Here is a 17,619-nt window from a genome sequence, read left to right as displayed (position 1 = left end):
AATATATAAATATTCTTACCTACATATATGGAAAGTACTGATTCTTTTTTACCCCCATTTCCTTCCTCATCATCTGTGCAGATTTAAGTATATGTCATTGATTACACTGAGTGGCCCTAACAAATTTTTATTTTTTATTTGTATTTTTAAAATTTATGTTTGTATATTTATGGATTTTGTACAGCAGTGAAAATGCTAGAGGTCCTCTATTATTATTATAGAGTGAGAAAACACTGTATGTATCTAGCAACTACAATATAAAACTATAACAGTTTTTCTAATGTTCTGTCACTGTAAAGCAAAGAGAAATACTTTGGTTTTATTTCTAACAGAAGCACTTAATAATCTCACCATGGAACTCATAAATTAAGTTGCAAGGTATCTCAAAATACTATCTCTTTTGGTAGATTTCTACATAGATCTATGGCTCATAAAATATTCTGGCTGTACTGTATTTTTTATGTATTAGTAACCTTGTAACTTTTAGGTTAGGGTAATGCTGTTCTCCTAAACCATCAATTAAGCTTTACCTTATCTTTTATACTAAAATTTAATCCTATATATTCACATATTTTTAATCATTTGAGAATTTGGTATGATTTAGCTCAGTCATAATTCCCCAGGGATTCTTGAGATTTCCCCTTTAGTTTGGACAAAAGATTTAAAAAAAAAAAAAAAAAAAAGCCAAAAAAAAAAGCAAGGGGCATTGTGTTTCTCCATACATTTTAACTGTTACTTTGTTTAGAAAATTATTTTAAATCTAAGCTATCACAAAAAGCTTCTCTGGCTAACAAACATGGATCTTACAGGATTTATACTTCATCCCTTAGGATTTTGCAAACCTGTTTACATTCGAATTCCTGGGTTTGATATGTTCAGGCAAAGTAGTCTGAATTTTTTTCCCCTCAAACGTTAATATTCTTGCTTCCAAGTGTTTCACTCTCTGAGAAAGAAAATCTCTTAAAATAAAATATATTTTAAAAATATGATAGGACTAAAAAAGCAATGTAGATAGCCTTCATATTATTAAACTTAAAGTGCAAGCTTAGGTTAGATATTTTTTCTCTAGGTTTTTGACATTAACATTTTTTACATTAATGTTGAGGATGACAATTTATAGTACATAATAAAGAAATGTTTCATAGATTTGATGGAATCCTCGTACAGTGACTTCTTTAAACTTAGAATTAAATAAGATTATCAAAAATTATAATTACTGCTGAGGAGTTCAATTTCTGTTCTTGTAGTTTCTAATTTTTTAAAAAAGTGTTTTGATTATATTATTTAAAGGACAAACAAGTAAATGTAAGCCAAATTGATGAAAAATCTGCCACATTTCAAAATTTCTCTGATATCTAGCCACTGAAAACCCAGCTTTTATAATACTTCATACGCCCTGGGTATAGTATTTTAAGGCTAATTACTAGAAGGTGCAGTTTTGGTGGTATCTTAATTTTCCCAATTTTGTTGCCTTTGTCTCTCTTGACATTTACAGATAGTCAGTGAGCTGAAACAGTATCTCTGTTTAAAGGGCAGGTTGATAAAATACATAATTATTTCTTATATGTATTTTTTCTATTGTTGTTCTAAATATTTTATAAAAATTGGGACTCATGAAACATGAAAACATCATGGCAGTAATCTTGTGATTTCTCATGAGCTTCAGTAAATTGAAATGTCACCCTAAAATCAGTAACAGATTGTTTTTCTCCAAAGTTCCAATTTTTTCTTAAGATAAATGTTTTACATCTATAAGCCTTGCTGGGAAGGGGGGGAAGGGGGTGATAACCCGGAAATTAGGAGATCTGGCTACTAATAATGGGTCTCTTTGTAATTAGTTGTGTGACCTTTGTCTAGTTCTTGGGCTCTCAGACTCAGATTCCCAACATTCAGAATAATGCATTTCTACCAAGTCCCATAAAATTTCAAAATTCTATGATAAATGAAATGGTCTTGTAATTAGTCTCAAAAAAGTAATCGATGGCTGTTTTTAAACTTGATTGAAAGACCTATATTCTGCCTATATAATAAAAACATTTTAAAAAGTTAAAAAGAGAGAGAGAGAGAGAGAGAGAGAAGAGAAGAGAAGAAAAATAGAAAGACTTGAATCCCACAAAAATATGACATGTCCATTCTGAAAGCTACTTTAGACATCGGCATCTCTCAAATGGATTTCTCCTGTAACTTCCTAACTATCCTCATATTTACATATGCTTTCTTCCCCAAATGTATATTCTGCATTTATGCCAGAGACATTTTTCTTCAATACAAAACTGATGAAGATCCTGAAATAATTTCTTGTTATTACACAATAAAGAATGAACTTGTTCGTTTGCAATGGAAAGTCCTCGCCTTTCACCCGTTTTAAGGATCTATTTGCAGTTTCTTCAGTCTGCTATGTTTTGTCATCTCTTTGCCTAAGTTTTACTATTGAACTTTTCTCCTCTTGCCTGATTTCTGTTGATCCTTTTAGATCCAGCTCACTCTTAAGTGCTTGTGCATAACTCTGATCAGAACAGTTATTGAAATATATTGCACAGTTGATTTGGTTGTCTCTTGTATTTCCTTCAAGTATCTCTAAGGCATGGGTAATGTCTTAATTGTCTTTGTGTTCCATTAACCTGTCAGTGTTCAATAAGTGTTACAGAAAAGAGGGAGGGAACAGAAAGAAGAAAGGGATTCTTACACAGTGCTATGAATAATTAGGAAACTCAGTTGCTTTAATGAGTCACTATTGAAAAGCCCTTTCTTACCTTCAGTATCTCAGTTTATACTTAGGACAAATCTTTGAGGTATACAGTTAAGGTAGTATCCTTTTTACAAAGTCACAGAACTAGTTAATGGAGACCCCCAAGATTCTGTCCTTGGACCACTTCTACCATTTTCACTCACTTCTTTGGTGATTTCATCTATGATCCTAGCATTAAATAGCATATAGGCTGATGATTCACAAATTAACGTCTCAGCCCAAACCTCTCTCCTGTACTAGATATTCATCTATCCAACTGCTTATTCAGCATCACTACTTGCATGATTAATAATTTAACAGTTATTTTTAAAAACCCCACTCCAGTCCCAGTTATCCCGATCTTAGTTAATGGCAGCTCTGCTCTTTCAGTTGCTTAAGGGGAAAATCTTTACACCATCTTCGACTTTTCTCACACCCACATCCATTCTTTTGCAAATCCTATTTGCTCTGCCTTCTTAATATAGTCAAAATTTGACCCACTTTTCACCACTTTCACTTTGCCATTCCAATCCAAACGACCATCATTTCTTGTTTGGATTATTGTGTGTTTCCAATCGCCCCCCCCCCCCCCGCCCATTACATTTCCCCCCTTCATTCATTCCTTCACACAACAGCCAGAGTGATCCTATTGTAGCCAAAGATCACATTCCTTCCTGTTCATAAACTATTAATAATGGCTTCTGATCCCATCTGAGGAAAAAACCAGTGGAGTACAAGGACCTATGATCTGCGCCCCTATTCCCTCGTCTCATCTCTTAAAACTTGCCACGTTAATCAATCTTCTCAAGTCAAACCAACCTTCTCCCTGTTCCCTCTGCCTGTGAGACTCTTCCTTAGATAATATCCTCATGGCTTGTTACTTCACTCCCTTCAGTGTTTCCTCAAGTACCACCTTTCAGCCATCCTTCCAATACCATGCCTTATGCTTTATTTTTCTCATAGCACTTGTATCTATGTCTCTTCCTATTGGAATGCAAATTCCATGAGGGCAGAGAGTTTTATCTGTTTTATACATGGCTATATATAAAAACCGAGAATAGTCTCTCACATATCCTAGTGCTCAATAAATGTTTGTTAAATGAATGAATGAATTTTAGATCAGACCCCGACTGTCTGGCTTAGAGATAGGATAAATTCAGTAGTGGAAGTATTTGTGCTTGTATGTTTTATGCTTCACTCAATGTATTACAAAACATGTAATTAATCACTCAGTGGAACATTTTATTGAAGTGAATTAGAAAGCGTAACTACCTGGCTTGTGCTATTTTGATAACATTTAACCATCTTGGAGTGTGTGAAGGTTATATGTATATAAGGGAATTATCCACTCTTTAGTTTACTGTCTTAAAGATGTGGGACAGAAGTATAAAATTGGGTGGGAAAACATGGGAAGGATATTCTTAAGATAGATGAATGTAATTGGTAAATTGTGTGTAGTGTAGAGGAGTCTAGGATTACCTGATCTACAAGAAGAGTGGAATATGTTAGTAGTTTAGATTAGAGGGACATACCTTTTGTGTGGCTATATTTTTGAAATATATATAAAAATTATATGCTCACCCTAGAAAAAGTATATGTATTCCAGAAAGTTGTGTGTATTTCAGGGTATTTGTGCACCTCAAGTGAGTACATAGACTCCTACGTAAGCCTTTGGAATAGGTGGACTAAGTAACCAAGGGGAAAGTTGGATGACAATCTGATGGAAGATTTTGTAAGAGTGGATTTTCTTTTTACTTATACATTTTCATGTATAAGTAGTCGAAAATACAAAATAACATTCCAAAAGATAACGATAAGTGTAAACTTTCAAATTATTTGTAAATAGATTGCTTAGGACACAGAATGGTTTGAGGTGTTAGGGAATAGATAGTGTTGGTGAAGAAATTGGTATTAAGGATAAGAATATACAGTCCTCTGATCCAGAAGAACAATTTGGCCATAATAATCAAAGGGGAAATAGTAGTTCTTATAAATGAATAAAGTTGTAGACTGAGAAAGAATCTGAGAAATCAGTCAAATCCAGCTGCCCCTCTCTCCACTCAACCCTTGTGACGTGATCATCCTAGCCAGTTGAACATGGAGCTCATAAAAGTTACTAACAATTTCTTCCCCTTGTTCCCAATTTGATATTTGGAGATCCAATGTTAGTTTCCTTTTGTTTCCTTATCATATACCTTCAGATTTTTAAAAATTGGTGTAATTTTTTTTTATATTTTGATCTCTTATCCTTTCCTCACATGGCTTGTTCTGCAGATCTACTGTCATCATAATTGTTGCTTATGGACGTGATGCTCGTTGTCATTATTCTTGAAATATGGTGCCTAAAACCACACATAGGATTTTGTTTATGAAGTCTGACAATCACAAAGCGTATCAGGTTTATTGCTTCTTTCCATCTGAGTACTGTTGCTGATGTAGACTCAGATTGCAACAGCACTTTTGGGAGCTATAAAAATATTAATAATAGCTAAGGTAAAGTGCTAAGCACTTTATATGCATTATGCCCTTTTATCTTTATCACAAGCTAATGAGGTACAAGCTATTGAGTCTAATTTTAAAGGTAAGGAAAATAGAACTTAGAGACTTTGGCTTGCCTAATACCACACATCTGGTAATTGTTGGAGGTAGAATTCTAACTCAGGTCTGCCTGACATTAATAGCTGGGCTTTTAGCCATCGTGTTACTGTATTTATATGCCATGTCACACTTTCAGACTCTGCTGAGTTTACAGTCAATGAAGTGTCTGGAGGCTTTCACATCAATTATTATTCAATCAGACACTTTCAGATTTTTGGAGACAGGCATATAATCTTTGCATTTATTTACAAGCCATCGTTACAGGTTATTGACATTAAACTTTTCTTTCTCTCATCCATATAATTAATTTTTCATAATATACTACTTAGCCATAGCACTTGGCAAAATACCTGTAATGGTCTTACAGAGAGCTTTTGCACATAGTTGGCAATGAAATACTAATCAGGAATCTTTGGTAATAGTTCTTCTACCACCTTCAAATTTATCTCACAGCACTGCCAATCAGCTGTGTTTCTTTATTTTACCCATAAGGATTTTAATGACAGATGTAGAAAAAGTATTATAGTTTCACTGATGACTTCTCTTCAAGTCAAGAATTGATCATTTTGTTTTCTTATGCTAGACAGCCAATGAAATAGTGCATCTCAACATTATTTTAGAGGTTTAGAGAAGAATTTTGATGATAAACCCAAAATTATAGTTTGTTCTTTAAATTTCTCTTTGGATAGATCATTATGACTAGATACTTTATAACTTATAGGCAGAGCATTATTTCACTTTAGACAGTGGTGACAATTGCTAACATTTATAAGACATCTCATAACTGACAAAGTCCTTTTAAATACAGTCTCATATATTCTCCCCACTTATATGTGCAATAAAGGGCATTCACCTTGCCATTTTTATAGTGAGAAGTTAACTTAAGATCGTACAGCTTGAGAAGGATTTAGTTCTCGTGACTTAGTCTTCTAAGTCCACATCCTGTATTCTGTCCATAATGTCACACTGCCTCTCAGTGAGATAAATGAAGTCATTAGATCAGGAATGGCTAATAAGGAAGTCAGATTGCTGAAAACATAATGTGTGCTTTTGGTGATTTAGTAAGATAGTTGAGAATTCACGGTTGAGTCTAATGAATTTGAGTGTATCCATAAAGAGAAAAGAAGAAAGTACCCAGAGATAATGAAAAAAAAATTATTGAAACTTGTAAAATTATTTAAGGTTATAATACCTTTGGTTACAAAAAAATTCTAAGAACTCTTAAAATTGAGAATAATAATTCTTACAAAGTTAGATTTTTGTCATTGAAGTCATTGGAGACATAAACAAAAGTGTTTCTTTGAAAAAAATAACAGTATTAAGGAGGTTTAAACTTTAGACTTATTTGAGAACAAGCCATTGATATGGATTCCTTTAAGTAGAGCTTTTTAATGGGAAAATCATAAAACACAGATACATTTGAAGACCTAGTTTAGGTTGGATAGTTTTGTACTGTCAGTCGCCAGTTCTCAAGCATTACATTTGAGCTTAAAACATCTCATCATCTGCTTTCTAAGATAAATAAGTTCAATGACGGTTGAGTAGAGCTTAAAAGTATGTGTTAAATGATATTGCAGTGCTGTAAACTTTGGGAAGAATGAAGCTTCCCTGTAGAGAAATGAAGATATTTAGCTTTTAAATTGACGAATATTCATATTCATTTACAATTTAAAGTTAACACAATGTAATCTTCAGATTTTTGTTATGAAATTCATTTAAATATGCTAAAAATACAGGAGATAATACTCAACTCCTGTGTTCAAAAAGTCAAAGCTTAAAATAGCAAAATAGATTTTTCACCAAATGTCTAGTGTATCACCTTAATTCTTTTTTATTATAATGACATTCCTACTCTGAAAAACAACTCAATTTTGTTTAAAAAAATAAAATATAACCTTATTATGCCATTATATGTTATCAGTGGTCCTTTCTTTTTTTTATTTGTTATGAAGAAGCTTTAAAAGTTCTGGCTATTTTACACATGGAGAATGTAATGTAGGTGAGATAGACATATTACGTATATTTTGCAAAGAGAGCCCCATGTGCATATGCAAAATATTCTAACTTGAACACATATTTTTCTAGTTTTCCCAAATTCATGATTATAGCCCACATGCCATCTTGAGAAAGGTTTGCAAACTCGAAATCTTACATAAATGTTTGCCACATGAATTCTAGTGGTCAACACACTTTACAATGTATCCTTAATATCCATATTGTTTTCACCAATGAAGTTTGCTCAGGAGTTTAAAGAGGAAGGAGACAAGACAATTCTGTTGACTATGTGTATCTGCCATGGTAGGATTAGAATTCATCTTGAACCTTGTGTTGATTATTATTTTCCATCATTCCTTTCGTCACAGGAGTGTCGTGGTGCCTGTGAAGAAGCCACCTCCAGGTAGTTTAGCTGTCACCACGGTGGGAGCCACTGCTGCTGGAAGTGGGCTGCCAGCAGGCAGCACCTCTAACATATTTGCTGCTACTGGAGCTACACCAAAAAGTATGATTAATACAACAGGTATTGTCCTTATATATTTTTGTGATACTTCATCTTTTTATTTCTGTTTTTTATATCTTCATTTTTCTGCTTAGTTGGCCTTAAGAATAAAATACCCTGATCATTTAAGGTTACCGTAGTCTTTAAGAAGGTTATACTTTGTTACTAACCTTTCAGAATGTGTCTGTAGTTCTAGGTTGTGTTTCTTAGTGGTCATCTTAGAGGACGCTATTTGTTTTGGTTTTGAGTCTTCTCAAAACGTAGTGCTATTTACTTTCAGAGTGAAGTCAGATTGCTGAAAGGTATTTGGGGAGCAAAACCAAAGATAACTGGAATGCTGAAGTTTGATATGTAATAGTAAAGTGTATCAAGAATAACAAGATGTGTTAAATATGTTAGTGACAGAAAACAGATTTATTGACTTTGAATCTTAATGTATTTTTTTTGCTAAATTGTCTTAAGGGAAGGCAGAGCTCCCCTAAGAAACTTGATGATAAGCAAGAGCTTCAACTTGATAAAAAAATGCATGTGAATAAGAACCATTGTTTGACATTGAATTAATTTATATACTTGTATCCAATTCATTGTCCAACATTTTCCTAATGATTCTAGGAACAGAAAATTCCAAATCACTACAAATTTTAAAAGCCTGCCTAAAATTGCCTCTTATTCTTTTTTTTTTTTTTTTTGGTAAATTTCCAGAAATGTTCCTGTTGATTAATAGCTAAATAAATCCTTACCCAAATCTTTGTGATTCCATTTTAGGTATTTATACAACGCAAGATGATCCCTGACTTTTCTTCCCTGACTATAGTAGCCTTCTCTTCTCCAAACTGTATAGCCTTGAACTTTTTCCATCTATTATCATTACTTAGATTCCTCCCACTTTTTTTTATTAATTTCATAGCTCTTCTTCGTGCTTTCTGTATATATCTTGTTTATCATACCACCTGAGTCTGACATAATCATGAAAAACACATTTATGGGGTTGTAGTAAGTAGAATGTGCTCTTACCAAGCACATTTATATGAGCAAATAAACATCACTTATGGCATTGTGTTAAGGAACATGACATCTTTGATTTATCTATATTATAAATAAATATTTATATCTGGCTTTTCTGAAGACTTTATATAAAGTTTTTGTATTCAGTTTACAATCTTACTCGTTATACTCATTTTGCTTTCTAGAAATATGCATAAAAATGTTTTTCTTTTACCAAAATGTATACCAGAAAAAAAATGTTAAGATTTTGGAAATATGCCAATGCAGTAGAAAAAAATCTGCATTTGGTATTTTTTTAAATAAGTCCTTATTTTTAAAATATAGGTAAATGAAAAACTAAGCCACCTCTTTTTATATAAAACAAGTTATTTTCTTCTAATTTCTATTTCATGAATTAATAATAGACATAGAAAGCAATGATAGCAAGAAGTCTAGAGATAGTATAAAGTATATAACATTACAATGAAAAAAAAATGTAAGTAATAAACCTCCTTCTTAGAAACACACACACACACACACACACACACATACACACATATTTTGTGGGCCAACATCTAAATTGGGCCCATTGACCAGTTTATATTTTGGCACCTAGACTATATAAGTGTTAGAGTGGAAATCCTAGTAAGCAACTCAGTTTTATGGGAATTAGTGTAAGATAAGATAATATTTAGGAACACTAGATGTCTCTCAACTCCACAGCTATTTCGTATACTTACATGGTTATAGAAAAGTCTGTTCTAAAATGGAACCTTCATATCGTTGAGGAGAGCTCATTATTTTTAAATCAGGTACAATTATACTCATTATAGCCTTTCTTAAGCAATCATTTTATCAAAATAAGCTTTTGACGCTTCACTGCCACAAATTTATGCTCAGTTTATTGTAAATTATGTCTTAAATGTTGAAAACTAAAAATATTACGGCATAAGAATAAAACAAATTTTTCACATCTAAATTTGCATTGTTTTATCAGCCTCATTTTATCTAAAGTTATTTTCATTTGTTGATGTCTTTTATTTATACCCCATTTGTAATATGTAGTTTTGTTAGATTAATATAAGTAAATCAACTGGATTTTATGCAACACTTATTATTTATAATTATACAGTTATTAGTGTTCTAATGGCCAAGTGATTTTTTAATTATGAAATTCTGTTTTGAAATTCAGATAAGCAATTCTTCAAAATCAGATAGTAATGATGTACTGAAAATTACCTTGTTCAATAAATTTATGTTTAAGGCTAAAAATTGTTATTTTGGACACAGGTGCAGTGGATTCAGGGTCCTCCTCCTCTTCCTCCTCTTCTAGTTTTGTGAATGGTGCTACTAGCAAAAACCTTCCAGCTGTACAAACTGTTGCTCCGATGCCAGAAGACTCGGCTGAAAACATGAGGTATACAGTGCTATTTGTTTTGTTTTTTACTCATTTCTCTCCCTCCTGCCCTCTCATATGTAGTGAAACGGTATACAGTGAACACAAAGGTGTAGTTAAGAATTCTTGAGAATGGTTAAATAGGTGTTTTATGATTACATTTCATAATTGTATTGTTTTAATATTTTTAGTTAGTTATTCATTATATAAAAATCTGGTATTGTATTTCAGACTCCAGAGATCTTGAATGACTTTCAAACATTGACTCTGCTGAATTTATAATCCACTGTCATATAGCACGTTACTGTTTCCAATAAAGTAAAAACATGCACAAATGGTAACATGATAAAATTGAGCATCTTTGGGAACAACCGGATGGCTCAGTTGGTTAGGGCGTGAGCTCTGAACAACAGGTTTGCTGGTTCGATTCCCATATGGGCCAGTTAGCTGCGCCCTCCACAACTATATTGAAGACAAAGAGCTGCCGCTGAGCCACAGGAGGGGCGGCTGGATGGCTCAGTTCCTTAGAGCTTGAGCTGTCAACAACAAGGTTGTGGGTTCAATTCCCGTATGGGATGGTGGGCTGCGCTCCCTGCAACTAAAGATTGAAAACAGTGACGGGACTTGGAGCTGAGCTGTGCCCTCTACAACTCGATTGAAGGACAACAACTTGGAGCCAGTCGGCCCTGGAGAAACACACTGTTCCCCAATATTCCCCAATAAAAGTAAAAAAAAAATTGGCGTCTTTGGGGTGGTATTGAAAAGTTTAAAATATAGACTTTCAAAATAAATCTTTTATGTTATATATAACATATATAATTGGAACTTGAATAACCAAACATTCTCTTTTTTATTGTGATTAATAGTTAAAAATGGTTTTTAGTTAGCATATCAAAGAGCATTCCTAGAAGAGACTGGGCCATATTTTTGGAGTTAAATTGCACATACACATATGCACACACATGTACTTGTAGGTATTCACATTTTTGTATAGGTAAATAACAGACAACTGTTTATTACCAAAAAGGTTTTTACACATTGTTGTGGGTGTATTTACATTTTTAATTTAAGTATCACACAAATGCAGTGTATAAAAGCTCAATGAGCAACCGAACAATGCTAACATTGGGTCATGGTAGCCTCACCCAAGTCAAGAGGTAGAATGGTACAAGTACCCAAGAAGCCTCCACACTGTGCTCCTTTTCCTATTACTATTCTTGCTTCTCTTCAATTCACCACCCTGACTTTTAATAGTAGGTTAGTATTATTTTTTTGAATTTTATATAAATGGAATTGCACAGTATGTATTATTTTTTGTCTCTGGCTTCTTTTGTTCAATATTATGTTTATGCAATACATCCACATTGCATGTATGTAGCAATAATTTATTTTTATTCCTTTGTGGGTGTACATTACAATTTATTAATATGTCTTACTGACGATGATCATTGGAATTTTCCTGTTTGGAGCTATTACAAATAATGCTGCCTTTTACATAGAAATGCAGCCTGTATATTACTCTTGGATTTACTGCACATTCGTATGCATATCTGTTGGGTAAATACCTTAGACTAGAATTGCTGATTCATAGTGTTTGTGCAAGTTCAATTGGACTAGATAATGGGTTTTCCAAAGTGGTTATGTAAGTCTACTAACACCGTAGCAGCATATGACTGTTACTATTCTTGATTTCTTTAACAATGCTTAGTATTGTCACTCTTACATATTAGCCATTTTTTTATTTTCAGTTGCATTTCTTTGATGATTAATGAAGTTGAGCACCTTGTTATATATTTATTAGTCTTTTGGCTTTCCTCTTTTGTGATTTGTTTGTTGAAAAACTTCTTCCCATTTAGGAAAAAAAGAGAAACTTGAGTTGTTTGTCTTCTTATTAATTTATGAAGGTTCTTTATGCATTTTGAAAATGAGCCCTTAGATATATATAAATTTTCCTTCTCCCATTCTGTGGCTTTTCTTATTATCTAGATGGTTTGTTTTGATCAACAGAAGTTGTAAGTTTTAATGGAACTCAGTTTATCAAGTTTTGTTTGTTAGTGCTTTTTCTGTTATAGATGATATCTTTGCCTACATTTTCCATAACTTAGCTTCTGGCTGCTTTTTATTCTTTGCTTTTTACATTTAAAAGTAGCACCCATCTGGAATTGAATTTTTGTGAATTTAATGAGGTGGGGAGTAATGTGGATGTCAAGATGACCCAGCATCATTTATTTGAAAAACTCTTCTTTCCCAATGCTCTGTTACTTTTGTCCCAAATCAGATGTCCCTACATACTGGATTCTGGTTTGGCAATCAGTTCTGCCCCATTTGTCTCTTTGTATATCCTTGTATGATACTGTCATAATTAGCTTTAGTGTTTTAATAAAGGTCGGTATCTTGTTGAGTTAGGTCTTCCCACATTGTCCTTTTTCCAAGAAAGTCTAAGCTATTCTTGATGCTTTGCATTTTCATTTGTATTTTAGAATTAGTTTGACAGTCTCCAAATTAAAAACAACTTGCTGGGTTTTGGCAAGGAATGCAAAGTAGAGATGTATTGCAACTGGCATTATTGTGACTTCCAAACTGTGAACAGCATTCATTCCTTCCATTTCTTTATTTAGTTTATCTTAAAATTTCCCCAGTAACCGTTTTTAGTTTTCTCTATAGAAGTCCTACATATTTCTTACTTTATTTATTCTGAGGATTTTAATATTTTGTATTTGTATCTTTTTTCTGTAGTTAGTTTTCAAATCAACTTTATTGACAGCATTTGTTTATAATGTTTAAATGCAATAAAATACTAATTTTGATTGTACATTTTAATGAGTTTTGATGAGTTTACATATCCATATAACCTCCACCACAATCAAGATATAGAATATATTCTTCGCCCCAGCTAGTTCTCTTACGCCCTATATGTAATTCAACCCGTCCCTGCCCCAGGCAAAAGCGTGCTTTTTAGTATTGAAACTTAAATTTGTCTTTTCTAGGGCATCACATAGGTGGAATCATACAGAATATACATTTTTGTTTCTGCCTTCCTTCACTCAGCTTTTGAGATTTTGACACTCATCCATATCTTTTTGTTTACATGAGTAGTCCATTCCTTTTCATTACTGAGTATTGTTCTGTTATATTGTTATCCCACAATTCATCTGTTCACTTGTTAGTAGACATCTTTGTTTTTGTTTTGTCTTGTTTTTATAGTTTGGGGCTGTTACAAATAAAGGTCTCTGGGACGTTTGAGTATAAGTCTTGTCACAGACATATGTTCTTGGATAAATAACAGTAATATTGCTGGTTGAATAGTAAGTGTCCTGGACTTAAGATGATTAGACTTAGGGATTTTTTGACTTGATGATGGTGAGAAAGCGATATGCATAATAAAGTATATGAAATATTCAAAACTTTATTATAAAATAGGCTTTGTATTAGATGATTTTACCCAACTATAGACAAATGTACATGTTCTGAGCACATTTAAGGTAGGCCAGGCTAAGCTTTGATATGTGGTAGGTTAGGTGTATGAAATGCATTTTTGACTTAAGATATCTTCAACTTGAGTTTATCGGGGTGTAACCCGATCATAAATAGAGGACGGTCTGTATATGCTTGTCTTTATAAGAAACAGCTGAGTCGTTTTGCATTGTGGTTGTATCATTTTATATTTCTGTCAACAATGTATAAAAGTTCCATTTGCTCCATATTCTTATCAACACTTGGTATTGCCAATCTTCGTAATTTTAAGAGTGTCTGATGGCTGGGTAGACATATCTTATTTGGTTTTATTTTCCATTTTCCTGATAATTAATGAATTTTTTTTCCACGTTCCTATGGCCCGTTGCTATCTTTTGCCGTTTTTTGCAGATTGGGTTGTTTTTCTGATTGAAATGTACCAGTTCTTTATATATTCTGAATATACGAGTATGTCATTTGTCAGATATAGGCATTATAAAACAATGTTTATCCATCCTGTGGCTTATATTTTCATTTTGTTAGAAGAGTTAAGAAAGTTAAGTTTCTGATTTTGATAAAGTGCATTGTTTCAAAACATTGTTTATGGTTTGTGTGTCTTTAGATCCTAAGAAAATTTTACCTACTCCAAAGTCATGAAGCTATTCTCCTATATATTTTTATAAAGTTTTGTTATTGTAGCTTTTATGATTAAGGTCCATGATCCATTTTCACTAATTTTTGTGTGTGTGACAAATTAAAGTTTGGCTTTTCTTTTTTTATCCATATGTATATCAATGTTTCAGTACCATTAAATTACGTTGGCACATTGTTAAAAATCAATGGACTGCTTATGTCTGGATCTATTTCTGGACTTATTGTTTCATGATCTATATGTCAATCCTTATGCCAGTACCCTACTTTCTTCATTATTGCAGCTTTATAATAAATCTTGAAATCAGGTGGTGTAAATCTTCTGGTTTTTATTTACAGTTGCTTTGACTTTTTAGGTTATTTGCATTTTCATGTAAATTTTAGAATTGGCTTGCCAAGTGCCAAAAAAAATTCTGCTGAAATTTTAATTAGGATTTTTTAAATCTTTAATTAAATTTAGGAAGAATTGATATCTTAATATCGAGTCTTTCAATCTATGAACATTGTCTGTAACTCCATTATTTGAGATTTTTAATTTCTCTCAGCAACTTATTGTAGTTTTTTATTGTAAAGGCCTTATACTTTAATTTTGTCTTTTAATTGTTTCTTATATCTTTGATGATATTTTAAATTAAATTTTTTTACTTTAAACTTCCAATTTTTGAGTTAGAAACCAAACAAAAATGAGTAAATACTGTATGTTTCTACTTATATAAAATGCAAATAAATCTATCTAAACAGAGCAAATCGATGATTGCCTGTGTCCATTATACATCAATAGAGTTGAAAAAAAAAAAAGAAAGATTTTAATTGTGTGTTGGTCATATGTAGAAAGACAGTTCTTTTCTTTGTATATTGACTTTGTTTCCTGCAACTTTGTCTAATCGACTGAATTTTAGTACCCTTTGGTAGATTGTTTAGACTTTTCTCAACTAATTTAATAGTTCTAATACTATCTATAGTTTCCTTATTTTTTTCTATATGTAAGATAATGTCACCTGTAGTTTTAGTATTATTTGTATTTATATCCAGTGTTTGAGCATTCACCAGATCAGCCATCTCTGCCTTGAAATTTCCTTCCAGAAAATTTTAAATAACAAATTCAATTTGTTTAATGGATAAGTAACTCTTCAGATTTTTTTTTTCCTTTTTGTATTTGTTTTTTTGTGCGTTAGTTTTGAGTATGTGAGACTTTCAGGAATTTAGCCATTTTATCTAAATCGTTGGATGTGTTGCCATAAAGTGTTTCATAATTTTAAAAATTATTTTACTTTTAAATACTTGCAGGATTTCTAATGATGTTCCCTCTTTCATTCCTGATTTTGTTAATTTATGTCTTTTATCATTTTATCATTATTGGAATAGGTATTGATTTTTCAATATTATGATTTCCTCCCCGAAATTAGCTGTTAGATTCATTAATTTTTAAAAAAATTTTCTATTACTTTGAATTCTTCTCTTATTATTTTCTTTTAATTATTTGAGGTTTAGTTGCTGTTTTCTCTCTGGATGCTCAGGGCAGAAACTTAGATCAGGAGTCTACAAACTATAGCCCGTGAACCAAATCTGCCTGCCATCAGAGTTTGTAAATATATTTTATTAGAATATAGTCACATCACTTGTATATATATTGCCTTTGTCTGCTTTCACTTTGCTGTGGCAGTTAAGTAGTTAAAACAGAGATAAGTATGGCCTAAAAACTTAGAATATTTACTGTCTTACCGTTTACAAAAAACATTTGCTGACCCCTTGCTTAGATCTTTTGATTTTAGGTCTTTTATCTTTTGTAATCTGATCATTTAAAGTTATAACTTTTCCTCTAGGCTTGGGTTTATCTCTGTTTCACAAATTTCATTATGTTTTTTCAATTTACATTCAATATTTTTTTCTGAGTTTCCCTATGATTTCTTCTTGGACTTACATAAGTGTCATAGATGCTTTTTCTCACTCAACAGAATGCCATGAGATCATCCAAGTTGTTTTGTGTATTAATAGATCGTTTGTTTGTATTTCTGAGTAGTATTCATGGTATGAATTTAACACAGTTTGTTTAACCATTCACCCACTAAAGGACATTTAGGTTTTTACAGTTTGGGGCTATTATGAAAAAAGCTGCAGTGAACATTTGTTTTTATGTGAACGTAAGTTTTCATTTCTCTGAGATAAGTACTCAAAAGTGAGGTTATTAAGTTTATAGGGTAAGTACCGGATTAGTTTTATTAAAAAACCCTCACCAGCAATGCACTGTTATCCAGTTTATCCTCATTTTGACCAGCATTTGGTGTTGGCTTTTTTATTTTAAGTCACATTGTTAGGTATGTAGTGAAACCTCATTGTGATCTTAATTTGCATTTTCCAATGGATGATTTGAACATCTTCTCATGTGATCATTTCCCATTAGCATGTCCTCTTCAGTGGAATGTCTGTTCATGTCTTTTGCCCACTTAATAGTTGGATTGTTTTTTCACTTTTGATCTTTCAGAGGTCTTTTATATTTTAGTTACAAATTTTTTTTTCAGGAATGTGGTTTCAAGTATTTTCTCACAGACGATAATTGTTTCATTCTTTTAATAGGGTTTTTGGCAGAGGAAAACTTTGCATTTTTGTTGTAGTCTATCTTATGGTGTTATGTCTAAGAACTCTTCAATTTAGCCCTAAGTCCTGAATATTTTCTCATATGTTTTCCATATATTTTTAAAGTTTCATAAATAGTTTTCATTTTGAATCCGTGATCCATTTTGAGTGCATTTTTATGTGAGGTATGAGGTTTATGTCAAGTTTCATATTTTTGCCTATGAATGTGAATTGCTCCAGCAGCATTTGTTCAAAAGGCTATTCTTCCTCATGAGACATGTTTTTAGGATCGTTTAAGTCATGGCTAGCATGACCTTTAATCCTGGGCTAATTTTGCCACACTTAAAAAGTGTGCTGGAATTTCTCCTGAATGCTCAGTGTATTTAATAAGGTGTCTCCTTTCTAGAAGACATCTACTTCTCGTCCCTGTGAGAACATCTACTTCTCGTCCCTGTGTGAGCTGTAGGAGATTTTTGTCTTACAGCTCCTTCATAATTTTTCATTCCTCACAAGTTGTTCCTTTTCTAACCTTGAGAACTTTCAGGTGTCGCATACATAGATTGTTATTCAGTCAAAAACTCGGATTACGGGAATTGTTTCTCTTTATAACTCCTGCCTGTTGGATACTCTGTCCTCCAAATTCTATTCACCTTGGCCTCTCTGAACAATTTTAGTCTTGTCAACTCAGAGAGGTTGCTGGATTCTGTATTTGCTCTAATAAGGGAAATGCCCCCATGC

The 17,619-nt window shown here is 32.6% G+C and overlaps 1 protein-coding gene and 1 long non-coding RNA gene across 2 annotated transcripts in view; one reads left to right on the top strand and one right to left on the bottom strand.

The window, feature by feature from the left end:
- NBEA (neurobeachin) overlaps window positions 1-17,619 on the top strand; it is a 658,659-nt gene that overhangs the window by 237,786 nt on the left and 403,254 nt on the right. The window contains 2 exon segments of the mRNA XM_033103847.1: window positions 7,690-7,844; window positions 10,098-10,224. Coding sequence (XP_032959738.1) covers window positions 7,690-7,844; window positions 10,098-10,224 — 282 coding nt within the window.
- The window catches only part of LOC117021089 (uncharacterized), a 160,798-nt gene that overhangs the window by 88,485 nt on the left and 54,694 nt on the right, over window positions 1-17,619 (bottom strand). The window lies entirely within an intron of this gene.

This window comes from Rhinolophus ferrumequinum, chromosome 4 (genome assembly GCF_004115265.2).
Source record: "Rhinolophus ferrumequinum isolate MPI-CBG mRhiFer1 chromosome 4, mRhiFer1_v1.p, whole genome shotgun sequence".
NCBI lineage: Eukaryota > Metazoa > Chordata > Mammalia > Chiroptera > Rhinolophidae > Rhinolophus > Rhinolophus ferrumequinum.
Note: the sequence above shows the minus strand (reverse complement) of the source record. Positions and strands in the feature narration are given on the sequence as shown.